Source organism: Somniosus microcephalus, chromosome 6 (genome assembly GCF_052327205.1).
Source record: "Somniosus microcephalus isolate GS21.2 chromosome 6, FLI_Smic_1.0, whole genome shotgun sequence".
Classification (NCBI taxonomy): domain Eukaryota; kingdom Metazoa; phylum Chordata; class Chondrichthyes; order Squaliformes; family Somniosidae; genus Somniosus; species Somniosus microcephalus.
The window spans coordinates 30,890,348-30,906,381 of NC_140992.1; the positions used below are offsets into that span (position 1 = coordinate 30,890,348).

Consider the following 16,034-nt stretch of genomic DNA (forward strand, 5'->3'; position numbering starts at 1 on the left):
CTTTTACTTCTCCCCATCACCATGGCCCAAAGGAAATTGAGAATTCCCAATACAGGAAATCGTAGGTGAAAACCCACGTTGTCTCACATCTACAGCAGCCCACATCAGTTTCCGACTTGTGCTTCTAGAGGGTGGGAACATAACATAAGAAATAGGAGCAGGAGTCGGCCATTCGAGCCTGCTCTGCCATTCAATGAGATCATGGCTGATCTGCCTCAATTCCATTCACCGGCCTTATCGCCATATCACTTGATGCCCTTACTAGTCAGAAATCTATCGACTTCTGTTTTGAATATACCCAATGACTGAGCCTCCACAGCCCTCTGGGGTAGAGAATTCCAAAGATTCACCACCCTCTGTAGAAATTTCTTCTCATCTCAGTCCTGAATGGCCTACCCTTTATCCTGAGGCTGTGGCCCCTGGTTCTAGACTCCCCAGCCAAGGGAAACATTCTCCCAGCATCCACCCTATCAAGCCCTGTAATAATTTTGTCTGCTTCAATGAGATCCCCTCTCATTCTTCTGAATTCAAGAGAATACAGGCCTAGTTTACTCTCTCTTCTCATACGACAGTCCCGCCATCCCAGGAATCAATTTCGTGAACCTTCGTTGCACTCCCTCTATGGCAAGTATATCCTTCCTTAGGTAAGGAGATCAAAATTGTACACAGTACTCCAGGTGTGGTCTCGCCAAAGCCCTATATAATTGGAGTAAGACTTTACTCCTGTACTCAAATCCTCTTGTAATGCAGGCCAGCACACCATTTGCCTTCCTAATGGCTTAGTAACATAGAAGGTAGGAGCAGGAGTAGGCCATTCGACCCTTGAGCCTGCTCTGCCATTTAATGAGATCATGGCTGATGATCCAAATTCAGTACCCTGTCCCTGATTTCTCCCCATATCCCTTGAACGCTTTAGCCTTAAGAAATATGTCGAACTCCTTCTTGACTATATATTTATAGAAACATAGAAGATAGGAGCAAGAGTAGGAGAAGATAGGAGCAGCAGCTTGCTGCACCTGCACATTCACTTTCAGTGACTCGTGTACAAGGACACCCAGGTCCCTTTTGAGCATCTGCATTCCCCAATCTTTCACCATTTAGGAAATACTCTTGCCTTTCTGTTTTTTCTACCAAAGTGGATAACTTCACATTTATCCACATTATAATCCATCTGCCATGTTCTCGCCCACTCACTGAGCCTGTCGAGATCCCCTTGAAGCCTCTTCGCAACTGACACTGCCACCTAGCTTTGTGTCATCAGCAAATTTGGAAATGTTACATTTAGTCCCCTCATCCAAATCATTGATGTAAATTGTGAATAGCTGGGGCCCAAGCACCAATCCTTGCGGTACCCCACTAGTCACAGCCTGCCATCCTGAAAAAGACCCGTTTATCCCTACTCTTGTTTTCTGTCTGTTAACCAATTCTCAATCCATGCTAGTATATTACCCCCAATTCCATGTGCCCTAATTTTGTTCACCAACCTCTTGTGTGGGACCTTATCGAAGGCCTTCTGAAAATCCAAATACACCAGTTCCCCTTTGTCTACTCCACTAGTTACATCCTCAAAGAACTCCAATAGGTTTGTCAAACAGGACTTCCCTTTCATAAATCCATGTTGACTCTGCCCAATCTTACTATTAGTTTCTAAGTGCCCAGTTATTGCATTCTTTATAATAGATTCCAGCATTTTCCCAACTACTGATGTGAGGCTAACAGGTCTGTCGTTCCCCGTTTTCTCTCTCCCTCCTTTCTTAAATAGCGGGGTTACATTTGCTATCTTCCAATCTGCAGGAACCGTTCCAGAATTTTGGAAGATGACAACCAATGCGTCCACTATCCCAATGGCCACCTCTTTCAAAACTCTAGGATGTAGGTCGTCCGGTCCTTGAGATTTATCAACTTTTAGTCCCATTAATTTTGCTAGGGACGCAGGGTCATTGGGGGTTTGGGGGGAGTGTTTTAGCTAATACATTCAGGAGCTAGGTTTTCAGGAAGTGGTGCATTTTAAATAGTTTGTCAACATTTTTTTCCCCCTGCATTTTTCAAACTGAGCTGCATTTATTTGAGTTACTTGTTTTTTGCATTCTGCTCTGCTGCATTTGTTGGCAAAAATTCAGTTTGCAGCTGCCGGTGACTTTTTTTTAACTACTTGGTAAAAGAGGAAGCTTTGGGTTTTCCACCTCTTTGGGTTGCTAATTCCAGAGTACATTGGTATTTTTAACCTCTTTACAAAATGTGGAATGGAATCTGCATTTATCCTACTATTCACAAGCATGCAAAGGATTGGGAAGGTGGCTCTTGAATCTTTGCCTCAGACCACAGGAAGCGTTGAATCTTTTTTGACTGCACTGAAATAGAAACACTTTTGTTGTCAGGATAATTATTGACTGGGCCCTTGCTAATTTAAATGATAAAGTAAACTAATTACACTGGAAAATCCGTCTTCCATAATCTACTTGATGTATTGTGTTGGTTTAGCACCTCTGCTCTCTTTTAAAAACTGCAGTTAATTAGATTAACTCCCCCACCCAACCCCCTGCCCTTCTCCAGAATACAGCAGGTACTTTTGTACTGAAAGGGGAGAAGTTAGTGACACTCTGGCTTGCCTCCATCAGCTGCATTCTGTAAAAGATTCTGGGAATGAACAGCATTACAGATTGATGGTAGTGTGGGTTTATGAATGTTCTGTCAGATTAAGGAAACTGGCTTCTGTAGATTACATACTTAGTTGGTGCCTGTGTTTGTACTCTGGGTCTCCGTATTGCACATCAGAGCCCAGCAGCCCTAGGAGACCCATCTCCTGAATTGCAGCCTCAAAGCGGAGATTGACCTCTAAACAACATCCCAGAAAAAATGTAGTGCCTAGTGTCCTATCCTGAAGTATGGTTTATAAGGCCTTTCTAATACTCCACCCAAGTGGCTGTACTTCAGGTGTGAGCTTAAGTATCGAGTGAGGCCAAACTGTCCTTACTCTGTGTCCACACATGCAAAGGTCACTGAATAGTGATCAGGGCAGAAATAGTGGCTACAATAGCAAAATACTGCAGATGCTGGAAATCCAAAATAACAGAAAATGCTGGAAAAACTCAGCAGGTCAGGCAACATCCGTGGAGAGAGAATAGAGTCAGTGTTTCAGGTGAACCCTTTGTCAAGACTAAAGAAGCACAGGAAATGAAGTAGATTAAGAGGCCAGGCTGGGAGAGAACAAAAGAGAAGTGAAGAGACATTAAGAGGTATTCAAAACGAGACGAGATGGTGATCGGACTAGTGGAGACAAAAGACGGCTCTAGATTAGGTGTGAAATGCGCTGGCAGAATGAGAGACAGCTGCCATGTGGGAGAGAGAAAAAAAGAAAGGGGGGGGGGGGAGGCCAAAACAAAGGTGTGGATAAAAAATATAAGTAAAATTGTAGCTATTGCTTTCCTTTCCTTGCACCGGAACAGGTAATGCATACTACTGTATTTTTAGGTCAGGTTAATAAACTTGGCACAGATGAACCAAGGCTATTCCAGCTCCGTATGGCTCAGTATCGTATCATCCAGTGTGTTTGCCCACAAAACCATCAGGGTTATAGCCTCCCCAAAGTTGATTACTTTGAAAAACAGTTTATTTTTCTGAAAAGTGCTTCCTCTCAATTGGAATGCTTTACCGTTTGCACTTTTGTTATACCCAGCAACAACTTAACTTGGTGATTTGATTGGATAGTTTGGATTTCCATGGTCAATATATAATGAAACAAATGAAATTGTTTACATGGATTCTTAGAACCTAAAGCTAACTGCTGGCGTGACATCGGCCATCTCAATTTCTCTGCTTCCCTCACTCACTCCAACCTACCTCCCTCTGAACTTGCAGCACTCCGTTCTCTCCGATTCAACCTTAACATTGTCATTAAACCTGCTAACAAGGGTGGTGCTGTTGTTGTTTGGCGAACCGACCTCTACCACGCGGAGGCTGAATGGCAACTCATGACCCCACTACCAAACATCAAGCCATTGTTTCCAAGACTTCACTGACCTCGTCTCCTGTCAACCTCATAGTCCCCCAACCCCGCACAGCCTGCTTCTACCTCCTTCCCAAGATCCACAAACAAGGCTGCCCTGGTAGACACACTGTTTCAGCCTGTTCTTGCCCCACGGAACTGATTTCTTCCTCTCTCGACTTTTTTTTTGTCCCCTTGTCCAGTCTCTTCCCACCTACATTAGCAACTCTTCCGACGCCCTCCACCACTTTAACAGTTTCCTGGCCCCAACTGTCTCCTTTTTCACTGGACGTCCAATCCCTCTACACCTCCATCCCCCACCAGGATGGCCTGAGGGCGCTCCGCTTCTTCCTTGAACAGAGTCCCAACCAGTCCCCATCCTCCACCACCCTCCTCCGCCTGGCTGAACTTGTTCTCACATTGACCAACTTCTCCTTTGACTCCACTCACTTCCTCCAAATTCAAGGTGTTACTATGGGAACTCCCATGGGCCCTAGCTATGCCTGCCTTTTCATGGGATATGTGGAACATTCTTTGTTCCAGTCCTACTCGGGTCCCCTTTTTCCAGCACATTGAAGACTCTAGTGGTGCTGTTTCCTGTTCTCTGCCTGAACTAGAAAATTTCATTCACTTGGCTTCCAATTTCCACCCTTCCCACACCTTCACATGGGCCATCTCCGACTCTTCCCTTCCCTTCCTCGACTTCTCTGTCTCAATTTCTGGGGATAGGCTATTGACAAACATCCACTATAAGCCCACTGACTCCCACAGCTACCTGGACTACACTTTCTCCCACCCCGCTTCCTGTAAGGACTCTTCCATTCTTCATCTTCGCCACATTTGTTCTGACGATGCCACCTTCCATACTAGTGCTTCTGACATGTCTTCCTTTTTCCTCAACCAAGGATTCCCCTCTATCGTGGTTGACATGGCCCTTGACTGTGTCCGTTCCATTTCCCGCACTTCTGCTCTCACCCCTTCCCCTCCTTCCCAAAACCATGTAGGGATCCCCTTGTCCTCACCTTTCACCCCACTAGCCTCCACATTCAACGGATCATCTTCTGCCACCTCCAGCGTGATCCCACCACCAAACACATCTTCTCCCCTTTCAACATTCCGAAGGGACCGTTTCCTCAATCAGCCCCTCCCCTCCCCACGGTACCTTCCTGTGCAAGTGCAGGAGATGCAACACCTGCCCTTTTACCTCCTCCCTTCCCACTGTCCAGGGCCCCAAACACTCATTCCAGGTGAAACTGCGATTTACTTGTACTTGCAATTTAGTATACTGTATTCGCTGCTCACGATGTGGTCTCCTCTACATTGGGGAGACCAAGCGCAGATTGGGTGACTGCTTTGCGGAACACCTCTGAAAGGGTGACCCCGAGCTTCCGGTCGCTTGTCACTTTAATTCTCCGCTTCACTCCCACTCTGATCTCTCTGTCCTCGGCCTTTTACACTGTTCCAATGAAGCTCAACGTAAGCTCGAGGAACAGCACCTCATCTTTCGATTAGGCACTTTACAGCCTTCTGGACTCAACACTGAGTTCAACAATTTCAGACCATAACCTCTGCCCCTATTTTTTCAGGCAGCAGCTGTTGATGATTCTGCCATCCCCATTTGCAACATTTAACTACTCCTGCCCTCCACCCTATCTCCAAACGTCCCTTTTGTTCTTTCCTCCCCTCCCCCTTTCCCTGCCTCTGCACCTGCTTAAAACCTGTTACATCTCTAACTTTTTCCAGTTCTGACGGGTCACAGACCTGAAACGTTAACTCTGTTTTTCTCTCTCCACTGATGCTGCCTGACTTGCTGAGTGTTTCCAGCATTTTCTGTTGTTGTTTCACATTTGTTGAGTTGTACAGAGTGGTTTATCCAAAAATAGCATAAATTTTACTGAATGAAATTTTAACTTATTTCATATAATGCAGCAAACCTGGTGTGGCAAACTTATTGAAACCAAAGGAAATTTATTTAGAACTGATGTCAAACAATCGTAGTCATTATTATAATCTGTTCTACTGAAGGAAATGAGGAGATTAACTCTTATTTCATCAGTGTTCTGCTCATTTGTACATTTTGCAGCTTTTGTTCCCTTTATTGGATTTGTTTAATGTCGCCTTAGATGGCAGTGGGCACTTGATTTAGTTATTGGACTGAACTAAAATATCAGCCGTATAACCAGATCTAGTTTGTGAAATGATGGTTTATCTGATTGTTCAGTTGCATGATTTCAGCAGTTACCTGATTGTATGATTTAATTAGAAAGACCCAACTGCCAGTTTAGGTTGCTACAAAGTGTCAAGAATGGAATGTGAAAAAGAATGAAATATAAACAGGAAATTCTAGAAATACATAGGTCCATCCTCATTTGAAAAGAGAAAAATTTGAAGAGAAAAGATTAACATTTCACATGTAGTCCTTCACCAGAGCTTTGAGTTCTCCGTCTCCCTTCTGTCTAGATGCTGTTTGTAATTCTAGAATTTTCTGTTCTGATTTCCAGCACTTGCCGTTCTTCACCGCTACCATGAGAAAGAGGGTGTACACTAAGACCTCGCTGTATCAAGCTCTGGTGAACTGAAAAGCCTCTGGTTTACCAAAGGCCACCCAGACCTCGTGGCTTGATTTCCTGCAGGCTGTACTCTGTATTTGCCATGGCATTTGTTGCTGGAAATTCCACTTTTTGGCAGGGGGATGGGCACCAGGATGTAGCATTAGAAAGGAGAAACGAAGTGCACAAAGGATTGGGAGAGACAGATAGCGGAATAAGAAATAGTACGGTATTAGATGGGGTCAGACGAAGAGAGAATACAAGAAGGTCTAAGGTAGGTTTACAGTGCGTGTGTGTGAATGCACGAAGTGTGGTAAATAAGGTTGGTGAGCTGTAGGTGCAAATAGCCGTATGAGACTGATGTTGTGGCAATAACGGAGACCTGGCTCTCAAAAGGGCAGGATTGGGTACTAAATATTCCTGGATATAAGGTGTTCAGGAAAGATAGGGAAGGAAAGAAAGGAGGTGGGGTGGCGGTATTGATTAAGTAGAATGTTACAGTGCTGGAGAGAGAGGATGTCCTAGAGGGGTCAATGACACAATCTATTTGGTTAGAGTTAAGAAACAGTAGAAGTGCCATTACACGACTAGGTGTATTCTATAGGCCACCAACGAGTGGGAAGGATATAGAGGAGTAAATTTGCAGGGAAATTAGAGGTGCAAGAACTATGGAGTAGTGATAATGGGGGTGCTTCAACTATCCTAATATAGACTAGGATAGTAATAGTGTAAAGGGCAGAAAGGGGAAAGAATTTCTGGTGTTCAGGAGATTTTCCTTGATCAGTATGTTTCCAGCCCAACGAGGAAGGAAGCATTGCTGGATCTGCTTCTGGGGAATGAGGTGGGTCAAGTGGAGCAAGTGTCAGTCGGGGAGCATTTAGGGAACAGTGATCGTAGTATCAAGGTTTAGATTAGTTATGGAAAAGGACAGGGAGCAATCTAGAGTAAAAATACGTAATTGGAGGAAGGCCAATTTCAGTGGGTTGAGAACGGATCTGGCCCGGGTAAATTGGGATCCAAGATTGGAAGGCAAAACTGTAATCGAACTGTCTTTAAAGAGGAGATGGTTCGGTTACAGTCGAGGTGCATTCCCACAAGGGGGAATGGTAGTGCAACTAAAGTCAGAGCACCCTGGATGATGAAAGAGAGTGAGTAGTAAGATGAAGTAGAAAAAGGGGGTGTATGACAGACGTCGGGTTGAGAATACAAGTGAGAACCAGGCTGAATATAGAAAGCTCAGAGGGGAAGTGAAAAAGAAAATGAGGGGCAAAGAGAGTATGAGAATAGATTAGTGGTGAATGGTTGTTTTTCGGACTGGAGGAAGGTATACAGTGGTGTTCCCCAGGGGTCGGTTCTAGGACCACTGCATTTCTTGATCTATATTAATGACTTGGGTCTACAGGGCACAATTTCAACATTTGCAGATGACACAAAACTTGAAGTATAGTGAACAGTGAGGTGAATAGTGATAGACAACAACAACTTGTATTTATATAGCGTTTTTAACATAGGAAAGCGTCCCAAGGCGCTGCACAGGAGTATTTTAAGACAAAAAATTTGACACCGATTCACCTAAGGATAAATTAGGGCAGGTGACCAAAAGCTTGGTCAAAGAGGTAGGTTTTAAGGAGAGTCTTAAAGGAGGGAAGAGAGATAGCGAGGCGGGCAGGTTTAGGCAGGGAATTCGAGATTAATGCCTAGGCGGCAGAAGGCATGGCCACCAAAGGTTGAACGATTTATAATCGGGGATGCTCGAGGGCAGAAATGGAGGAGCGCAGATATCTCTGGGTGGGTGGAGGGTTTCAAGAGGACATAGCCAGGCTGGTAGAATGGGCGGACACGTGGCAGATGAAATTTAATGCAGAGAAGTGCGAAGTGATACATTTTGGTAGGAAGAATGAGGAGAGGTAGTATAAACTAAAGAGTACAATTCTAAAGTCGATGCATGAACAGAGCGACCTAGGGTATATGTGCACAAAGGTTGAAGGTGGTAGGGCAGGTTGAGAAAGCAGTTAAAGCATACAAGATCCTGGCATTCATAATAGAGGCATAAGAGTACAAAAGCAAGGAAGTTATGATGAACCTTTATAAAACACTGGTTCGGCCTCAACTGGAGTATTGTGTCCATTCTGGGCATCGCACTTTAGGAAGGATGTGAAGACCTTTGAGCGGGTGTAGAAAAGATTTACAAGAATAGTTCCAGGGATGAGGGACTTCAGTTATGTGGTTAGACTGAAGAAGCTGGGGTTGTTCTCCTTAGAGCAGAGAAGGTTGAGAGGAGATTTGATAGAGGTGTTCAAAATCATGAGGGGTCTAGATAGAGTAGAGAGAGAAACTGTTCTCATTGGTGGAAGGATCGAGGACCAGAGGACACAGGTTTAAAGTGATGGGCAGAAGAACCAATAGTGACACAAGATAAAACTTTTCTACGCAGCGAGTAGTTATGGTCTGGAATGCACTGCCTGAAAAGATGGTGGAGGCAGATTCAATCATGGCTTTCAAAAGGAAACTGGATAGAGCCAGCACAGGCTCGATGGGCTGAATGGCCTCCTGTGCTGTAACCATTCTATGATTCTATGGATCAATTTTGAATTACATGGGACTGTTTTTAGTGCTGCAGAAGCTTGCTCGATGATTTGCTTCCTGGACAGATCAATTTTTGTCCTAATCCAAATTGTACACTCTCGGGAGCTGCAAGCCTACATTTCGTTGTACTGCACTTGTGCACTAACAATGACAATAAAAGTTGATTTGATTTTTGATATTGGGATAAAGCAGACAGGAGCATCAATTCTCTCCCCACATTAAAAACATGGAACAATAAATGTGTTGAGTACTTTTACAAACCTGTGTTTCCACAAGGTAATGCCCAAGTGGTGTGTAACTAACTGCAAGATGGACTCGCACCTCTTGGCTTTGGTGCACTTGGCATCACCAACCTCACTCCTGAGTTCTATTGTACTTTTCACTTGGAAAGTGCTTAAACCTCAAGTGAATGTAATTGTATAATTGCATTGAACTGAACTGTTCAAAGAAGTAAGTATGTAAATGATAATACCATAAAATACTTTGTGGGTTAAATGTTGCCGAGTTGTTCACGGTTCTATTCTACTCACTGTTTTCACACCAAATGTTGAGTTGTACTAGTACCATTCCTTTGCACAATATAGTTGGCTCATTGACTCTGAAGCCTTGATTATCACAAAATTACTTTTCAATTAGAAAAGTTGTGCTGTCAATTAAACTTTCTTTATATTTGCTAATTTAAATTAATTGCAAATGTCTCTCCGCAAAATTATTCTGGCAGCCTTGTGTTTGCAAAATATTCTTTATGCTAATAGTTCCCAATTTCCTGTAATTGTACAGCTCTATAATTGGTGGAGAATCCTTGAGTACTTTAACTTGTGTTTCTGATGTTGCTGTGTTGGCGTTAGTATAGTATGTGACCATTTTTTAGGTTTTTTTAATGTGATCCTGTAAGGTACATCAGTATATTTCACAAAACACTTGGTATTTATAATTCTAAGTTTTTTTTTCAGTTTTAAAGCTGTGATCCAGAAGATTAAAATCTTTCCATAGTTTGAGATTAACTTATATTTCTTTTTTCTTCAGAGTTGATCTATGGAACAGTGAAAACCTGGTGCAAGATATCTTCCTCGGTGAGATTAAAGTTCCTGTGAAGATTTTAAGGAATGACAACTGCCATCGTGCATGGTAAGAGTTGACGTGGAAACCCTAGATGTCCTTTTATGGTAGAATGTATTGAGAATGAAATCCTGCTAAAGGGGCGTCCTATATTCTTACAAAAAATGGCACGTGTTTATGGCAGGGCTACGAAGTTATTTTGACAGGTGCTGTTTTCAAGATACAAGACCTTGGTTGCCATAACTTTTTGGTATTCTTGGAATTCTCGCTAAATTACGTCACTGTTCTGAATAAAAAATATTAGAATCATAAGAGCAGGTCTTTATGCAGGAATGACTAGACTGCCATTAAATTTCTCCTTAATTCTCCGCAACATTGGTGGCCAGAATAAGTAAATACAAAAGTGCTTTGGTCAAAGGAGTAAGAAACAGTCGGTTAACAGTAAGAGAACTGAGATGTGACTGGGTAATATAATAAAATGCTATGCTTTGTTCCTTGATAAAAATGAAAAATACTGTAAATGCATAGCATCTGACTGAGGGAAAAACATAGTTAGCTGATGAAGTGGGATCTTATTGTGAGGAATTCAGTCCTAATCTGAGGAAAGCTGTTTGAATTGCTGTCCCTCCCTTAACCACCCCCCCCCCCCCCCCGCCCCAAATGGATAAACAGCATATCCTAATGTTTATAAACTTCAGTCAGTGAATGCAGAACCCTAACTATTTTATTTTTATTCCTCCATCACCTAGTGAAAACTGGCATCATTAATGTTGCAAATGCTGAAGTTGGGCCTCTGTCCATCTTCTCATTATAAGTAGCTTCACAGTTGGTTATGTTACTTTTATTGCCTTTACATAGCACCTTTCACACACAAACATTTCAAAGTGTCTATTTGATTGGGCCGTGTGCTCCAGAGAGAGTTTAGCTATATTTTTTGCTCTGAAGCAATTGTTTTCACAATTCTTCAGTTTTAATTTTCTGCTAATTCAAGAATGTGTTGTCTGTTTTTATCCTATTTTTAAGTCACATTTCCATCTTCCAGAAAATATTGTTTTCTTGTTCCATCGACTTTTACCGGCAGTACAAACCACAGATACTGATGCAGCAACGTAATGACACAGACTGCTTGTGTTGGAGTCATTTGTTCATATATTTAAACTATTGCTTAAAATTGAGGATCAAATAAGAAACAATTGCAATCACATTTTGCTTGAAAAAAGCAGGAGCTTGCCTGCCTTATTTGGTATGTATCGTCCTACGTACGGCAATTCAACAGGAAGAGTGAAGAAACTGTAAATTGACACTTGATTTGCATGTTGTAACTGTACTGTCTCTCTTGCACCCTTTGTGAAATGAGAAACTGGGTCAGGATGACTGCATTTCCTATTATTAAGCAACCTAATGTTTCTGTAGTTGCTGTTGTAACAAGGCCATACCAAAGTGTTAAGATGGAGCATGCGAGATGCTGAGAGGGTCGTGGATAGCACGTTTAGCGAGTTGTTCACGCCTCAGGGTAGGGCTGCACAGGGGGGTGACCATCAGGCGGAGCAACAGAGGCAGGCAGGAAGTGCAGGGGCCCCCTGCGGACATCCCCCTTTCAAACAAGTATACCAAGTTGGATACTGTTGAGGGGGATGACTCACCAGGGGAAGGCAGCAGCAGCCAGCTTCCTGGCACCAGGGACGCTTCTGCTGCTCAGAAAGGGAGGAAAAAGAGTGGGAGAGCAATAGTGGTAGGGGATTCTATCGTAAGGGGAACAGATAGGCGTTTCTGTGGCCGCAAACGTGACTCCAGGATGGTTTGTTGCCTCCCTGGGGCCAGGGTCATGGATGTCACTGAGCGGCTACAGGGCATTCTTAAGGAGGAGGGTGAGCAGGCAGAGGTCGTGGTCCACATTGGGACCAACGACATAGGTAGGAAGGGGGATGAGGTCCTGCATCAAGAATTTAGGGAGCTAGGTAACAGATTAAAGAGCAGGACCTCAAAGGTTGTAATCTCTGGATTACTCCCAGTGCCACGTGCTAGTGAGTATAGGAATAGGAGGATAGAGCAGATGAATGCGTGGCTAAAGAGTTGGTGTAGGGGGGAGGGTTTTACTTTCCTGGATCACTGGGCCTGCTTCTGGGGAAGGTGGGACTTGTACAAGTCGGACGGGTTGCACCTGAACCAGAGCGGGACAAATATCCTTGCGGGGAGGTTTGCTAGCACTGTTGGTGGGGGGGGGGGTTTAAACTAACTTGGCAGGGGGATGGGATACAGAGGGGAGCTGAAAGAGGGGGTGATGTGCTGCCAATTATAGAGAAAAAAACAAGTCAGCTTGGTAGACAGGGCAAATATACAAGGGCAAGGCTGGATGGCATCTATTTTAATGCAAGGAGTCTTGCAAATAAGGTGGATGAACTGCAGGTGTTGATAAACACATGGGAGTATGATATTGTTGCTATCACGGAGACATGGTTGAGGGAGGGGCAAGACTAGCAGCTCAATATTCCGGGTACAGAATCTTCAGGCGAGACAGAGGGGGGGGTATAAGAGGAGGGGGTGTAGCAATACTAATTAAGGAGTCAATTACTGCAGTAAGGAGGGATGACATATTAGCAGGTTCCTCTAATGAGGCCATATGGGTGGAGCTTAAAAACAAAAAGGGGGCAAGCACTTTGCTGGGAGTGTACTATAGGCCTCCAAACAGTCAGGGGGAGATAGAGGAACAGATATATAGGCAAATCTCAGAGAAATGTGCAAATAATAGGGTAATAATAATGGGGGATTTCAACTTCCCCAATATTAACTGGGATAGTCAGAGTGTGAAAGGCACAGAGGGTGTAGAATTCTTAAAGTGCATCCAGGAGAGCTTTTTGAGCTAGCATGTAGAAGGTCCTACAAGAGGGGGCGGTACTGGACCTAATTCTAGGGAATGTGGCCAGCCAAGTGGAAGAAGTGCTAGTAGGTGAGCACTTTGGTGACAGTGACCATAATATGGTGAGATTTAAGGTGGTCATGGAAAAGGACAGTGATGGGCCGGAAATAAAGGTTCTAAATTGGGGGAAGGCCGATTTTAATAGGATAAGGCAGGATCTGGCCAAAATGGACTGGGATCAGCTACTTGTAGAAAAATCCGCATCGGAGCAATGGGAGGCTTTCAGAAGGGAGATTGAGATCATACAATGGCAACATGTTCCCGTAAAGGTCAAGGGTGGTTCCAAAAACCACAGGGAACCGTGGATGTCAGGGGATATACGAGAATGGATTAGAAAAAAAAGGAGGGCTTTTGGCAGATACAAAAGGCTAAAGACGGAGGAAGCCCTAGAGGAGTACAAAAAGTGCAGGGGGCTACTTAAAAAAGAAATTAGGAGATCAAGGAGGGGCCATGAAATAACACTGGCGAGCAAAATAAAGGAAAATCCTAAGATGTTTTATAAGTATATTAAGGGTAAGAGGATAACTAGGGAAAAAATAGGGCCCATTAGGGACAAAAGTGGCAATCTGTGTGTGGAGCTGGAAGATGTAGGAGGGGTTCTAAATGAATTTTTTGCATCTGTTTTCACTATGGAGAGGGACGATGTAGACATAGAAATAGGGCGGGGGGACTGTGATATGCTGGAACACATTAACATCGAGAGGGAGGAGGTATTGGCGGTTTTAGCAGGCCTAAAAATGGATAAATCCCCAGGCCCGGATGAAATGTATCCCAGGCTGCTGTGTGAGGCAAAGGAAGAGATTGCGGGGGCTCTAACACACATATTCAGAACCTCTCTGGCCACAGGGGATGTGCCAGAGGACTGGAGAACCGCTAATTTAGTTCCATTATTCAAGAAGGGGAGTAGGGAAAAACCGGGGAACTACAGGCCAGTGAGCCTAACATCAGTGGTGGGAAAATTATTGGAAAAAATTCTGAGGGACAAAATTAGTCTCCACTTGGAGAGGCAAGGATTAATCCGGGATAGTCAACATGGCTTTGTCAAGGGAAGATCATGTCTGACTAATTTGATTGAATTTTTTGAGGGGGTGACTAGGTGTGTGGATGAGGGTAACGCAGTGGATGTGGTATACATGGATTTCAGTAAGGCCTCCGATAAAGTCCCGCACAGGAGACTGGTCAAGAAGGTAAGAGCCCATGGAATCCAGGGTGCCTTGGCACGTTGGATACAAAACTGGCTTAGTGGCAGAGGGTGATGGTCGAAGGTTGTTTTTGTGACTGGAAGCCTGTGGCCAGTGGGGTACCACAGGGATCGGTGCTGGGTCCCTTGCTGTTTGTGGTCTATATTAATGACTTGGATATGAATGTAAAAGGTATGATCAGTAAGTTCGCGGATGATACAAAAATTGGTAGGGTGGTAAATAGCGAGGAGGGTAGTCTCAGTCTGCAGGACGATATCGATGGGTTGGTCAGATGGGCGGAACAGTGGCAAATGGAATTTAACCCGGAAAAGTGCGAGGTGATGCACTTTGGGGGGGACTAACAAGGCAAGGGAATACACAATGAATGGTAAGACCCTAGGCAAGACGGAGGGTCAGAGGGATCTGGGTGTGCAAGTACACAGATCCCTGAAGGCGGCGGAACAGGTGGATAAGGTGGTAAAAAAGGCATATGGGATACTTGCCTTCATTAGCCGAGGCATAGAATATAAGAGCAAGGAGGTTATGATGGAGCTGTATAAAACACTGGTTAGGCCACAGCTGGAATACTGTGTGCAGTTCTGGTCACCACACTACAGGAAGGATGTGATAGCTTTGGAGAGGGTGCAGAGGAGATTCACCAGGATGCCACCAGGGCTGGAACGCTTCAGCTATGAAGAGAGACTGGGCAGATTGGGTTTGTTTTCCTTGGAGCAGAGGAGGCTGAGGGGGGACATGATTGAGGTGTACAAAATTATGAGGGGCATAGATAGGATGGATGCTAAGGAGCTTTTTCCCTTAGTAGAAGGGTCAATAACTAGGGGGCATAGATTCAAGGTAAAGGGTGGGAGGTTTAGAGGGGATTTGAGAAAGAACTTTTTCACCCAGAGGGTGGTTGGAGTCTGGAACTCACTGCCCGAAAGGGTTGTGGAGGCTGGAACCCTCACAACATTCAAGACGCATTTGGATGAGCACTTGAAATGCCATAGCATACAAGGCTACGGACCAAATGCTGGAATATGGGATTAGATTAGACAGAGCGTGATGGCCGGCGCGGACACGATGGGCCGAAGGGCCTCTATCCATGCTGTATGACTCTATGGAGTGTTCCTATGAACTCCTTCTTTCATGGAGAAAAGACTATAATCTCTGGTCAACAGCTACTGCAATAAACCACGAGCATTATACAAAATAATACATTGGTCAGACCATGAAAAAAATCTTAATAGACCATTAATGGTCTTTCATTTGTATTTTGTCCCCATTTCCCTACTACCGCAATCACCTACACACTATCCTACTCAGTTGAGGGAATGAGACTGTGCATAATGGACAATCTACATGGATGCAGTCAGTGCCACTGTACAGTCAACTTCACCGGGAGAAGTGTTTTAAAAGAACGTAGTCCAGTGCCATAAATATAAACTGGATAGGATCGCACATGGTGCTGGTTCAGGCCTACGTTCTTCAGAATGTGGCGTTCACTGGTCTCATCAGCAATCTTGAGCATCTTTTATGCGAATTGGCTCGCGCTGTCCTATATCGGCTTATATGATAACATTATCCAGCAATGTAACAGTATCCCCTTGTGCCCTGAACTGACTCTTTGTGCCTTTTGCACATGTGCTGCTTCCGTTTCTGCGAAGACAGACCAAGCAAACGCTTTTCAAGATGAGGCCAGATATGAAATTATGTTTTATTTTACAGTAAGGATTAGAATCAATCTCTGCAATTTATCT

The 16,034-nt window shown here is 44.1% G+C and overlaps 1 protein-coding gene across 2 annotated transcripts in view; it reads left to right on the forward strand.

Annotated features, from left to right (window-relative positions):
* Positions 1–16,034, forward strand: part of rasa2 (RAS p21 protein activator 2) — a 191,712-nt gene that overhangs the window by 128,914 nt on the left and 46,764 nt on the right. For both annotated transcript variants that reach the window (XM_085989925.1, XM_085989926.1), the window contains one exon: positions 10,147–10,248. In XM_085989925.1, coding sequence (XP_085846051.1) covers positions 10,147–10,248 — 102 coding nt within the window. The remainder of the gene's footprint in view (positions 1–10,146; positions 10,249–16,034) is intronic.